The 14,574-nt window shown below is 46.4% G+C and overlaps 1 protein-coding gene and 1 long non-coding RNA gene across 2 annotated transcripts in view; one reads left to right on the top strand and one right to left on the bottom strand.

Annotated features, from left to right (window-relative positions):
- Positions 1-6,203: 6,203 nt before the first annotated feature.
- LOC104851811 (T-cell leukemia/lymphoma protein 1A) lies at positions 6,204-10,073 on the bottom strand. The gene is made up of 4 exons (XM_033766811.1): positions 9,851-10,073; positions 6,931-7,101; positions 6,529-6,591; positions 6,204-6,219 (listed from the first exon to the last, which is right to left on the bottom strand). The coding sequence occupies exons 1-3, from the start codon at positions 9,977-9,979 to the stop codon at positions 6,535-6,537; spliced, it is 357 nt and encodes a 118-aa protein (XP_033622702.1). The 5' UTR covers positions 9,980-10,073; the 3' UTR covers positions 6,204-6,219; positions 6,529-6,534.
- A 74-nt stretch (positions 10,074-10,147) lies between these two features.
- LOC104851812 overlaps positions 10,148-14,574 on the top strand; it is a 30,910-nt gene continuing 26,483 nt past the window's right edge. Inside the window, exon 1 of the long non-coding RNA XR_777299.1 lies at positions 10,148-10,216. This is a non-coding gene — a long non-coding RNA (uncharacterized LOC104851812). The remainder of the gene's footprint in view (positions 10,217-14,574) is intronic.

Consider the following 14,574-nt stretch of genomic DNA (forward strand, 5'->3'; position numbering starts at 1 on the left):
GAGAGCTAAATTACTCTGCGTAGTGGAGTAGGTGTGTTGGTGTGAAGGCAGAAGGGGATCTGCCAGGTACAGCACAGCCCAGAATCGTGTGGGGGGCAGGACTCCAGGAGTAGAGGTAGGGTTCGGGCTGTGCTATAACTAGTCACCGGGCTTTTTAAAAAACACGTGTCCGATCTCCCACTTTATGTTGTAGTCTGAATGTGAACCCATAAACCTTCCCGAATACTCAAATAATTCTTGATGTGCCCCTAAAGTCTGTCACCGGCAGCCTCATGAAGAATTAAGAATCAGAGTGGTGCCCCTGGACAGGGTGGGGCGGGTGGGATGCCTTGGAGAACAGGATGCACGTGAATGACAAAATAACATCATCTACAACCCAAATTAAGTCGTCAGATGCTGGAGCTCAGGGTAAAAGATGGAGAAGCGTGAGATGCCACTGAATCCTTGGGACCCCGTGAAGGTGATACAGAGTAGAGTGGGGGTTCAAGCCAAAGTAAAGTCTAAAAGGATGGGGTGCTCCACGACATGCAGATAGAGTAGGGGCAGAGGTTTCACGATGAACCAGATGGACGACTGAGTTATGATCATAGTCTGGGATTCTTATACACAACAGGCTAAATATGTGTTGTGTGCTCCTTGTAAAATGAAGATTTACTGTGTTCCTCGTGACTTTCAGGAGTCAGAGTAGTAGGGATGAGACCCTCAGATACACAATTCAGTACAGTCCAGCAAGTTGGGTGCTAAAAGGACGTGACATCTTTGTGCCCTCAGTCAGTGGGTTGATGGAGCCAGTGTTGAGGGGACTCGACACGAGGTTAGAGTAACAGCAGTTGAGTTCCCTGGATTTTGGCCTTTTTGGGCCTCGAATAATTGGCATCTTGGCCAATGAACCTGCTGTGTAAGTTTCACATCACTGGGCCAGGCTCAAAATTAGTTTCTAAGATTGACAGGTGAGAAATGCAAAGAGCTGTTCCATATTACTGAACTATTTGGTTTAGGAGTTTCAAGACCTATTGACTTTTTACCTTAAAACTATGAGCATACATTATAGTAAAGTATTTAGGAGAACATGTTCTTGAAACATTTCTCACTTAAATGTCTAAATTGCATTTGGCATGGGAGGTTCATTCACTGACAATATAGCTTCACTGGGCTGGTGAAGGTTAACTTATGTGGTACCTGTATTAGTCAGTTTTCCTATTTCTGAACCCACTGCACACAATTTAAAGGAGGAAACGTTTAATTTGGCTCATAGTTTCAGAGGATTCAGTTCCTGGTTTGCAGGCTCCAAGGCAGGAACATCACCACGATGGAAAGGTGTGGAGAGCAAAGCTGTTCAGTTCGCAGTGGCTCAGAAGCAGGGCAAGAGAATGGTGCCAGAGAGGAAGGGGAAAGGGATCAGACTCAGACCCCAAGGCCAGGCATCCATGACACACTCAGATACACCCAGAAGTGTGCTCCACCAATGTCCTGGTTGATACTCTGCCCTAACCACCACAGTAACCCAAGACAGGTTGGAATCTTTTAGAACTGGCATTATCTCTTCAGAGGTTCTCCTTTAGAGGGTAATTAAAATTATTTTGTAAGGAAATATAATTAATGTAACAAAGTAACTTTGAAAGTCAGTAAAATTTTTGGCCAAATGACACACATTTTCCAACCTCTCCAGCCTCCCCCCATGAAACCTAGCAGAGATACTAGAATACAAAAAGAAAAATTGATTAAAATAGCAACAGGAAAATAAAAACCCCAGTAGAATAAAAAGAACAAAAATATATTTTTTAAATACCAGATATAGAAGATAGGCAAAGAAGATCCAATAGATGCATAATATAATCCTCCTCCCTGAAAAAGGAATTCAAGACAGTGGAACAGAAATGATTAAAGAAAACTCTCCTAAAAACAAAAGGAGGACTTGAGCCAAAGAATGTGAAGGAACAAAGGAGCAAGAACAGTCAATACCAAGGCAAAGTCTATTAAAATGATATAAAACAAAATCTCTTCAGCATAAGCTAAAACCATTAAGCAATTTATATGGGGTTAAATATTTTCAGGATACTTTTAAGTTAAAACACACTGGAGTAAATGGAGTAACATCGACTAGACATCCAAAAAAGAAAATGTGAGCCAAGGGTTTCAAAATTCAGCCAAAGTGATCTCAAGTACCAAGGTTACAAACTATCGTGGAAATGACAGAAACCAGGGAAACTGCTCCTGCATTCCCTTCCCAAGTAACTCACTGAACAAGTTTCAGACCACAAGGAAATATTTTGGAAGCTTTTCATTAGGATTAAGAGTAACTAAAGGAAATGAGGATGATCTGAAATGCTTTGGGAACAGGAATGTTTTAGATTTCGGATTTTTTATTTTAGAACATTTACATAGTGTATATACAATCAAGATAACTTGAGGATGAGACCCAAGTCTACAAATGAAATTCATTTGTGTTTCGGATGTATTTTACACATGTAGCCTGAAGGCAATGTCAAATATTTTCAGTAACTTTCTGTATAAAAAGAAAATTGTACACACAGAACCATTAATGTGACCACGACCTCCCAAATGAGGTCAAATACAGCATTTTCTACTTACAGTTTCATATCAGTGCTCAAAGAATTTTAGACTTTGGAGTGTACTAGACTTCAGATCTTTGGATTAGGGATATCTAACCTCCATCTGATATATTCTCTGATAATTAAGATATAATGCTTCTATCAAAATTGGGAAGAGAATAGTCAGAAGATAAGCCTAATGGTTACCTTAAAGATATTATGTAGCTCTTAAATGTTACCACTTTTGATGCTCTGGAAAGAGGGAGAGGAGGGGGAAGAAGTTACTAATTCCAATACTGTTCATTGTAGGGAACCAAAACATCTTCTAACAGACACATGCAGCTATTTATACTTAATCAACATTTATAAAAATGGAAGTCCCTTTTCTTATTCACACAAGCCACATTTCAAGTCCTGCACAGTTATGTTTAGCTTGTGGCTACCACACGGGACATCGAGAGGCCTTTGGTACAACTGTCTGAAATGTTCATGAGTGAAGATATTACTCTGAAACATTAGTAACCATGGGGAAAAAAAATGCACTGCCAAGAGAAAAAGAGAAGTTAGAAAGCAGGCAGCACGGAGGATTTTATACATATATAAAGAAAAACAAACAATGCTAAGACCAAATAACTGAAAATGGGTTTCATTCAACTCAGAAAGTACAGCAAAATCCAATAAACACACACATACATTCTCCCTCCCTCCTCTATGTGAATGTATGACACGTATTTATGAAACACCCCCAACACAAAGAAATTCAGACGATGGCAAAAACATGGCAGGCAAAAGCAGATCAATAGAAGCCAGCACACAGCTGGTGATCTTGACACAGGCCCAGGTAGAAATCTTTCCAGGAAACACTCACAGACTCAAAGACTAGAATTCAAAAGGCATGACAATCAATATTCAGAGAGAAGATGGAAATATACCACTTATAGGAGGTGTTTATGGAATTTTTCAGGCTAAATCAAATGGACACAATGACTGAGATCAGAGAAAGCCTAAGCATATTAACACTGGAGCAGAAATTCTGTGCACCCAGCTGAGGGAAATGTCTTTTCAAATGCACATGGAACATTCACAAAACGAGTATATTAGGCCATGTGAATAATTATGTAAGTAAATTAAGTTAAATAGAACATCTTGACTTCCGGGTAATAGAACTATAAATTACTAACAGAAGTTACACAACAAAAAGGCCCTTCTACTTGGAATTTTTTGGGAGATGTTGCTGGGGGTTGAACCCAGGGTCTTGTACTCACTAACCACATATTGTACCACTGAGCTACATCCCCTATCTGAAAAAATCATACCTTCCTAAGCTGGGTACAGTGGTGCACACCTATAACCCATTACTTGGGAGGCTGAGGCAGGAGGGTTGTGAACCATTGAAGGTATCTAGTCGGAGCAGCACAGCAAGGCCGTGTCAGAAAGGAAAGGGGAAGGAAAGGCCTTCTTAAGCATAGGTAGAGGCCAGTGGTGGTGGGCCTGTGGTGCTTGTGCCATTGGGCTGTTTGTATCATTGAGAGCTCTAAAAGGTTCGCCATCACTGGTCCAAGGCAAACCTTAAGTCGAGAGGAAATTAAAAAAAAATGTGGAATTTTTTGGAAATAATGGTAATGAAAAATGACAGAGCAGAATCTGTCATATACGAAACAGTGAATATAAAAAAATTCAGTCTGAAAAGTCTATATGGGAATAAATCAGGCACACAAGCTTAAATATTGCATGGTTTCTCTTATGCAGAATCCCAAAGTGTAAAGAACAAAATAAAAGATAATGGGAAGTAGGGAGATAGATCTTTCTCAAAGGGGAAGGGAGAGAGGGATGAAACAGGAATCAGGATGTGTCATGTAAGTGTACCAACCCCACACAAGGAATGCAAACACTGTGCGTGAACATGTACAAAAAAAGAGGAAGGGGATGAAGAGATGGACAGGGGCAGGGAGGGAAGGAAAACGGATGAAAACACGGAAGATACATTATGTACAGATACCAATTCTCCACAAGGAATGGAAACACTGTGTACAAGTATGTGCCAATAAAAAATGAAAACCTCTCAAACTGCTGCCCTGCCCTGCCCTGCCCCTGCCTTCAGTCTCCTCCTCCTACTTCCTAGATTTTCCATGTTGCAAGCCTGCATCTTTTGCTACTGTATCCAGAGCACCCAGCACAGTCTGGGTGGTGTGCAAATATTTGGTAAACAAAATGTTGCAACAGATGTTCCTCTTCCTGGACCCCGTTTCCCCAGGACTAAGGGGTCCCCGAGCTCCTCCTGCTCAGGCATTAGTCTGGTTGTGTACCCCAACAGAGGCAGCATCCGTGCTGTCAAGGGCAGTGTGCAAGGAAGGGTGAGGAAGACAAGAGCTGTTGTCCTGTCGTGCTTCTCATTTGTCCAGGATGTAAGAGGATACGGTGTTTCTCTTGTGCAGTTCCCGCAGCAACTTTCTGTCCACCAGTCCCACCCTTTCCGTGTCTCTGCCATGAAGTTGTGGACAGGAGTGGGACTCAGGACTCCACTGGCTCCTTCCCGGCCTCCTCTGTAAGGCATCCCCAGTTCTGCTTGAAGGTGCAGGAGGGCAGGGGATTTTGAGAAGCAACTGAGGGGGGCCTAGAGTGGGCTGGGCCACGCATGAATTGTGGAGGTGGGAAGGGATAGTATCAGGTGGGGTATGTGTGTGTGGGGTGTCTCCTGCTGAGACTGACAGCAGGGAACTGCCCAGGAAGGGACAGACCTGGAGCCCAGGCAGCAAGGGGGCTAAGGAAGGGTTCCTGGAAAAAGAGTGTGACAGGGTAGGACTGGACACGGGCTCCATTACAGGAGCTGCCGACAAAGCCTTTCTGAGGTCCCTCACTCTTAACTCTACCTCCAGAAACACGGGGTCAGAGAGTTGGGATTACTGTGCGAGAAAACCTTCAAGGCTATTTTCAAAGTGTCAGAAATGCACAAAGTCCCTGGCATTCTTTCCCAGTCCGTTTCCTGATGCAGGGACAGGGTGACTGCCTGTTCCCCTTGCTCGCCCCAGGATGTAGGTCAAAGCCAGAAGCAGATTCAGCACGAGTTATACAAACCATTATGCATTTAATCAGTCAACATTACCAAGAGTTCACGCCTCATCCAACCTCACAATGCCTGTGTGTGCAGGTACCCGTGAAAGAGGGGAGCCTGACTCCTCTCCCTTCTAAGATGGGCAACCTGAAGGCACCCATGCCGATTGCTCGCCCAGCCTCTCGCAGTGCCGGGTGTTGTGGGCCATGGACCAGCAGGCGCAGGTGTGAGCCTGCAGGGTGAAAGAGACTTTGCAGGCCAGGTATGCGTGCAGGCCTAGCACCTGGGGAGGAGGGCTGGTCTGGCCCGGATGCAGAGTTGAGGGAACAGAATGGAAATGGTCTCTGGGTACGAGCACAACAAGGGAGAGAGACTGAAAATCGTCTGCCAGCTGGGAAACCAGAGGTACAGGTAGGGTTGGACGCTGGAGGAAGTGACATGGACATGGTCCTTGCTGGTACCTCCTGCCAGGGCAGCAGTGCGGCCAAGGGAGCCCAGAGGGCTGTGGTGGGCATCTCCTCCCAGCACAGCGAACAACACACAGGACAGTCAACAGGGTGAACATAGCACAGACATCCACTGCAGGCCCAGGGCGAGCAGAGTCAGAACTGCAAGACCTAGGGAGGGGCGAGAGGGGACAGGGTCAGAGGGAAGGACCGCACCAGGGTTGCTGGGGCTGGCTCCCAGGGGCTGAGCCTCACTGTGCCCCAATGCAGTAACAGGACAACTGGGAAACGTGCTTTTCAAACCCCGAGTCTGTTAAGGAAGGCGCCAACTGTGACCCATGCACTGCAGCTGGGAGGGAGCATAGGGCTGCCCAGAAGGCTCTGCTCTGGAGGTGGTATTGAAGAAACAGGGTACCCTGGAAGCCTGTCCAGCCTGGGGACCCTCTGGGGCGACAGTGGGGGACGGGCCCAGGTGCTTACCACATCAAGAACACTCTGGGTTCGGCAACTTCTCCAGGAGGATGTCTTCCATGCCACAGAACTGAGGGCAGGAGGGGAAGGAGAGAGGGGGTGATCAGATCAAAGCCCCGGGACCCCACTCTGTCCTCCCTGGGTCCTCACTGGTAGGACATGGGTGTGGCACCGCTTCAGCCTGTCACTACTATAGTGAGCCTTTCTGCACCCCCAGGGGTTCTGTTGGGGACCTCTGGGGACCTCCAGGCCTTCAGTTCTAACTCCTGTCTGGCCCAGCCCTTTATAAACCTGTAGCTGTGAATCCATTATTTCAGCTTTTAGTGCTGTGGCAGAGGGAAAAACAGGCAGAGTGGCCAGGGCAGGGCCACCCGAGACCACCCGCCTGTGCCCGGGGAGCCGCGCTTGCCTCGATGTGATACACTACGCGCCAGATGGAGAAGTCACTGGCTCGGTACTTCCTGTTGAAGTCCAGCTGCCACATCAGAGGCAGTGGGCAGGAGGTGAGTTGGCTGGGGCTCAGGGGTTGCCCCACCTGGATCGTGTGCTGCCGCAGGAGCACCTGCAGGTGATTCTCTGTCTACAGAGGACAGACAGGGTACATGTTCAGGTCCCATGCACCAGGCTCCTCCAGGCCCAGCAGCTGGCCAGGGTCCTCCCCACCCCACAGCCCCAACCTGAGCCACAGATGCCAGGGCGAGATGCAGGTGGTCACTGTGCCCAATGCTCAGCCCTGTGGGCAGTGCCTGCTGCTATCAGGGACTCCAGCTGGGCCAGTAGGGAGCTAGCCACCCAGACAGGGCCACAAAGGGCACGCTCGTTCCTGCCAAGCTTCCAAGGCTGGTTTGGGCTGCATGGCCCTTGGCTTGGTACCTGTTTAACTGGCATGGGGCTTTGATTTTTTTTATTCTGTTCTATTTTTCCTTTAGACATCGCCGAAGCCAGGATTCTTCACCCTCCCTAACCTCTACCATCCTGTCTTCTGCACCACAGTAGCCACCTCCTTCCTAACTTACTATTGCCTTGCTGGTCTTGTGTCCCACAGCCAGGTCCCTGCAAAACAGCCAGGCTGAGCAGCTGAAAAATCACATCTCTCCCATGCTTGACAGCTTCCCATCAAGGCCCACAAAGGTCCTCAAAGGCCCAGGAAGCAGGTCCCACCAACCTCCGCTCTGCTCCAGCCACATTGGCCTGGGGCCACTTCGGGACCTGCACACTCACGCCTGGTTCCACCAGCCTCTCCCACCGCTGTCCTCCCTGGAGCCTTGGCCCTGGGTTGCACAGCTCACAGCCCTCCTCTAGGCCGCCTCTGCTCAAGTGCATGTCCCTTAAAGACAGACGGGAGCCGGGAATTTAGCTCAGTGGTTCCGCTGCCTGCAGACGCGGATGGAGACCAAGCACAGTTTTTTATCAGTAACTGAAAATGAGTTTCAGCTAAAAATTCAAGGGAAAAAAACCCTGCAAAATCCACCTCGAAGATACCCACAAGAGGCAGGCCCCGAAGACTCAGAAAGACTCTACACAGAAGATGCACACAGCACTGCTGCCTCCTTCACGTGTTTCTTTTTCCTACACGACTTAACCCCAGCTTTGTTCCCCAGACCGTCTCCCCCAGCTGTGTTGGTTTTGCAGCACATTCACTGCAAGGTCTCACTCCCACGTTTAGCCAATGAGTCTCCAGGCGCCCCCGTGTTTACTCAGTATAAATCAAGTGCTAACATTTGTTCAGTGAGTATTTTTCTAAGGTGAAAATTTCTGCCAATAAAATAAATTAGAACTTAACCGTTAAAAAAAAAACCCAGAAAAACAAAAACAAAAACAAAAACCAGATCATTCTTCACGGTCCAAGTGCCTTAGAAATCACCATTCTTGCTGTGTTATTTCATCTTTAGATCCCTTAACCACTTCAAATTATTCATCTTTTTCTTGTGAATTTAACTAAATTACCACCTATCAAGAACAATGTTTCTTTCACCTGTGAGGCAAATCCTGCCCAACTTTGCCAAACGGTTGTTTTTCAGAGGACACTCACCAATACTACAAAAAAAAAAAAAAAAATGTTGGGTTTGGGACTTTAGTGAGAATATTTCCTAGTTGAGGCAAATCCTGCCCAACTTTGCCAAACGGTTGTTTTTCAGAGGACACTCACCAATACTAAAAAAAAAAAAAAAAAAATGTTGGGTTTGTGGCTTTGGTGAGAAGTTATTTCCTAGTCAGAGATTTTAAAATGAGATCTACTAAAAAATTTTTAAGACTTGACCAAAAAAGAAGTAAACATTTAAATTGACCTTCAGGCCTCCCTTCCAAGTACTAACCAGGCCAGACCCTGCTTAGCTTTGGATCAGAAGGGACTAGGCATTTTCAGGGCGGTATGGCTACAGATTTAAATTGATTTTTAAAAAGTATTTATCTTAAAAACTGAAATGGCAATTAAAATGCAAATTCAGATTGCAGTTAAGAGCCTGGAACTGCCAGACCCAGCTGATCACCTGGGGCAAGTTTACATTTTAAACTTCCTTTTCTCCATCTGTAAAGTGGAGACAAAGTGTATCTGTGTGCTATTATGTTTAATAAATATTCCACTAGCATGTGTTTTAATTTTGCTTTCCCACCTTTCTTTGGTTTATGTATGGAGAGTTTCACCACTTTTTGCTTCAATTGCTTTGAGTAAACCCACCCTCTGATTGAAAATACTTAAAAGAAATAGGTACGTTTTGCTGTACTAGGCGTTGAACCCAGGGCCTCATGCATGCTGGGCAACTGCTCTACCACTGAACTACATCCCTGGCTTTTTGTTTTAAGATTTTGAGGCAGGCTTTCACTAGTTAGCCCAGACAGGCCTCAGACCTGCGATCCTCCTGCCTCAGTCTACGGAGTGGCTGCGTGTCAGCCGTGTTTTGAGTTATATTTTTTTAAAAGAAAGAACGTTAACAACTAAAGATCCACACACCCCCAGAAGAGCGCAGTCCAGGCCCGATGGTTCCCCAGCGTGGGGGAGATAGGAACACCCCTCAGCTTGGGCCTTGGTTCTCAACCTAGACAGCGCGCTTTATAAATGAGAGGTTCCGGGGCCAGTTTAAGGAGATGCTGGTTATTAGCCCAAGCACCAGTCACTTACTTTAAAGATACTCCTATGGTACGGATTAGGAGCGGAGGCCAGAGAGTCCGCTCTGAGGAAGCCCCGGATCCCCTCCTCCGCTCTGAGGAAGCCCCGGATCCCCTCCTCCGCCCTGCCCCGCAGCCCTCGAGCTTCGCCCACCCTCCTTCCTGGCCCGGGGGCAATGCAGCCATTGGAGGGCAGGCTCCTGTGGCCTCAGGGCCGGCTGTACCTGGAGGATGATCGGCAGCCAGGTGCGCCGCTGCTCATCCATAAAGGTGGCCTTGTCCCATATCCACAGGCGGCTGGGGTCCTGGGTTATGTGCTTTATCTGCTTGTTGAAGAACAAGGACTCGGCCATGGCGCCTGAACAGTGCAAGAACAAGAGCGTAACCTCTGGAGGCCGCTCGCTGACCTCCGAGACGCGCCTCTGCAACTATATAACCCAGGACCGGTGGGCAGGACTGGTGGGCGCCCCCGCGCGGCGGGTCGGCAGGAGGGCGGGGCGCGGGGCGGAGCACGAGCTGGTGAGCGGGGCCCACGTGGGAGCATGAGGCAGTTGGGCGGGGAGAGGGGCGAGGAGAGGGGCGAGAACAAGGTGAGTGGGCGGGGAGACGAGGCCCCCAGCCCCAGGGCTCCCCAAGGGCACAGCCAGCCTTCCCCTCTTGGCCCTCGGGTGTGGCCCTTTCCTCTGATGGGGAAGCTTCCGCTTTCAGCTTCTGGCCCGCTCCGCCTGTAGCTGCTCACGCCACATCCAGAACCCAGGCTTCGTGGTGATCTCTAGGCGCTCCAGAGCCAGGGTCCCCTTTGCATCATCAGGGATCAGAAAAGACCTGCAGGAGTCTGAACCAGTCCTTGCTTCCCTAGATCCCTGAAATCACCATCAGCCTGGCTTTTTGGGGTATCGGAATCATTTTTCTTGGGAGAGTGTAACTCTCGGAAGCTCCCTTCCCTCTCCTCCAGGCAGAACATGCAGTTCCCGTGGCTTTGATGGTGCTGTGGTCATCTAATGGCCATTGCGAAACATGGTGGGGAAGAAACATGGGTTTTCCCTTTATTCTTTGAATTCATTGCTTGAGAAGAATGTGTAAAAAGAGACCTCCCTTCAGCCCAAGATCAGTGGATTTGAAAAGTCCCTAGGATCCGTGATCAAACCCATCTCTTTGTAAATTACAATAAAGAAAGCAATTGCACTTAATTTTGTTGTAACACATGCCCGTTAAGGCAATTGAGAAAGTAAAGTGTAATGAGGAACATGAAAACCAGCTCCAGGCTTGTTGCTTCAACAACCCTGCTGGTAGGAGTCGGACACCTCACCTGGCCACTCTCTGACAAGGCGCTAAGAAAAGTTTGTGATCTCTGAGATGTCGCACAAATGCCCTGATCCGCCTGGCAAGTGGGGTTCTGCTCAGCCAGTATAGACAGCGAGATGCCCAAGAGATGCGGAGGTGGCCTCCAATCAGAGGTCCTGTTGGATTAACCAGAGTGCAAACGAAAGACAAGCCAAGTGCAGCAAGGGTGGTGGGGTGGGCAGAGGCTGTGAGCCCAGCAAAGTTCTATTCCAGTGGGGTCGTTAGTGGTGCTCTTGTTTCATATTCAAACTTGTAGCTTTCAGGATGATTTCCCTGTGGGTAGCTCTTTGACTCCAGCCCCAGATAACCATATAATAAGATGAAATCCTTGAGAATAAGCTTTGTTAGAGAAAGCCACACCCAGAGCTTTGAGTTCAGACGGTGGCATTGGGACTGTTTTGTGTGGCAAGGGAAGGAGACCCTGAGGAGCCAGTGTGGCCACTCAGCCACATGGACGACCCATGGTCAAGGATGCAACTGAATTTGCCGATTTCCTTTGCACTTACCCTGTTTTTCTAAGGGGCAACAAAGACAGAAAGAATGGAACGAAAATCAGATCGCTGGCTGGATAAATTTCCGACTGTTCCCGGAATATGGTTCCCTTTTCCCTCACTTTGAAAAAAATGTCTTTAATTTTGTACAAGGGCTTCTTAGTATTGAGCAAGACCATACATCATTATTGTGTGGGATTTAGAAAATTATTAGAGAAGAGGTTCCAAAAATGAAAATGAAATCAGGATGCCTGAAGCATTCAAAGGCAGCTTCTGTGGAGGCCCAGGCCCTTGCTTGTGGAAATTCCTCAGGAGGGGAAACAATGGCTATTGTGTGGTCTCAGACGGAGGAGTCTCCACAGCTGTTATCTACCTCATCTCAGGGCTCCAGGGCCAGTCTGCCTAGCTTTAGGACTTTCTGTTCCTCTCCAAGTTTGTCCTGTATTAGCAGGTTTTCTGGGGATCCACAAGTGCATGTTCCCCACGCAATCATTCTGACAGGATTCCTTAACTGATGCTTGGGCATCTCACCTTAGGACTAGTTTTGACTTTTAGCACCATCACCTGTGAACTTGGCAAATCCTTGCCAACCCGGCCTCAAGTTCCTCACTTTGTAATGAACAGGCTGAGTTAGATGCCCTGTACGCTTATTTCTCATGTATGTCTCTGATCCCCCCATAAAGTTGCCCAGTGGGAGGAGGGAACAGTTAACAAAAGAAAACTCCTTCATGGAATCCTGTGGTTCTGAGTGCATATTTGAGAGCTCAGTCCCAAGGGTGTCCGTGGAATTCGCTCTTCGGGAGTGAGGAAGCCTTGTTTGGGTCCCAAAAACAGATCGAGTCATGACTGCCAGGATACTCCATGGGGCCTCCAGGCAGCAGCTGGAACCTTCCAGGGCTGCAGACCCTGTGCCCTCTCCAAGCTTCCTGAGTCAGAATCGTCACTGCGCAAGGCCCTAGGTGATTTGTGGACAGAGCAAGAGAAGATCTGACCTGTGTGTGTGTGTGTGTGTGGGGTGCCTATGTCTTTAGGAAAAGGGAGATGTGTATGTGTTTTTGTTTCATTTAGTTCCAAGCTATCTAATTCTCTGTCAACATGTATTCTAATATATAAAGTGTTTTCCTCTTAACAGGAAATCCTGGTCACAAGTTTAGCCTCATTATGGCCATTGATTGCAGCAAGCTGTAGAGAGAGGATATACAGCTACACAGGTGTCCTGGCCAGTGGGTCCTTTACTAACTGGCCCGAGTCCACCAACATTCACCTGGGAAGCTCTAATAAAATACCTGGGCCTAGGTCCTACCCCCCAACCAAATAGAATCTCTGAGACTGAAGCTTGAGTTTTATATTTTTTAAAAAGAACTTATGTGATTCTGCCACATGATGAGGCATGAGTATCATTTCAGTAAAACCGGAGTTATAATTTTTGAGACGTGAACAGATTTATAAAGCTAAATAACCATGAAAATGTCAAAGCTGTTCTTTCTACCATTAATTTTCATTGTACATTTCACCCCAACCCCATATTTTACTTTTTCCCCTTTGCCCTACTTTAAATTTGCTGCTTGCAATCTTTGGTGGACAGGGAACCAGAACACTAAATTTGTTAGAACTGTAAGAATCTTCAATCTCACAGAAGCTCTCATATGTGGCTTCTAAGGACCCAAGCAAGTGCTCAGAGTGGATTTTTTGGTTATTCCTAGGTCTGGACCATATCTTAGATAATTAAAACTGTTGATCAAGTGAGCTCAGGGTACAGAGAAGTTGCTACCTTTACTGCTAAAGGATGGAATTGTATGTTGTCTTTATTAATGGAGAATTTGGGATAAGGGTATTCCAAGTAGAACTCAGACTGCCCCTGGCTTTGCTTCTACTTAGCTGCTCTCTCTCCCTTTAATAGAGTTTTAAAAGTGTTAAATGTTTCCCTTGCTTTAAGATGTACACAAGGGGCCTTGTTAGAATACAGATTTTAATTTCAGTAGGTCTGGAGCAGGCCTCAAGATTCTGCGTTTTAAAACTATTGCTTGGTGAGATAGATTCTAATGGCTTACAAAACACCTCCTAGTAACAAGGCCTTATAGCAATGGTGGTAAACCTATGGCACATACGTTATTTGCTTTTTATTCAAGACAAAAAAAGTTAATGTATGAATTTTTAAAAAACTCAAACCTCAGTATTCAGATTCAATTGCAGTGTTGGCACTTTGTGATATGTGAGATTTGGCTTGCCATTTGGGCACTTGTCTCTGAAAGGTTTGCCATTATTACCTTGTATTAATCTCATCCCACCCACAATCCATGCCCCAAACCCAAATGCAGAACCAAAACACAACCCATAACCACCAAAGTGTGCACAGTAGTACACAATACTTGACCCTTACCAGCTGGTGAGTGAGAAGCGTGTAATATGGTTGTACTGGGCCACTGGAAGAGAAATGTGGCTCCCTGAATTTGCCCAGAGGAAAATTTGCTAAATTTATATCAGAAAAGAGATTACTCCCCTACTTTGGATGGTACCTTGGATGGTACTGGCGGTACTATCAGAATGGTTGTTCTAGTTCCCCTGATTCTTGAATTTCACTTGGTGGCATTAACTTCTCAGAAAAATATTTCTTATACAGAATCTATTTTACTCCCTCCTAAAAGACTGCTGACAGTCTTCCTGCTTCTAGCATATACAGACAGATAAATACGTTGACTATGACTGCTTTTAGCTTTCACACTGAAAATGCCCTTTGTACCATTTACAAAATATCTCTTCACCTAGCTTTTCAATTTTAAAGATGTTTTATATAGAATTCTAGTCAAATAAGATGGTGTGGGGGGCCGGGGATTTAGCTCAGTGGTTCCACCACCTGCTTTGCAAGTGTAAGATCCTGAGTTTGATCCCCAGTACCTAAAAAAAAAAGTGGTATGGGATTTATTTTTATATTTGAGATATATAGAAAAAATATATATACACATTAAGAATCTAGTTGTATCTTTTTTCCAGTTTTTTAAGCCAGTCTCCCAAAGGCTCCTTCTACACGAGATTTCTTATACCACTACTATAAAAATACCAAGTTTCTTTGTAGAAATGGGTCTGGGTTTATTCCGTCCCTTTTGTCAGTTAGG

The sequence above is a fragment of the Fukomys damarensis genome, unplaced genomic scaffold (genome assembly GCF_012274545.1).
Source record: "Fukomys damarensis isolate Sample0158 unplaced genomic scaffold, DMR_v1.0_HiC HiC_scaffold_21, whole genome shotgun sequence".
In the NCBI taxonomy this organism is placed as follows: domain Eukaryota; kingdom Metazoa; phylum Chordata; class Mammalia; order Rodentia; family Bathyergidae; genus Fukomys; species Fukomys damarensis.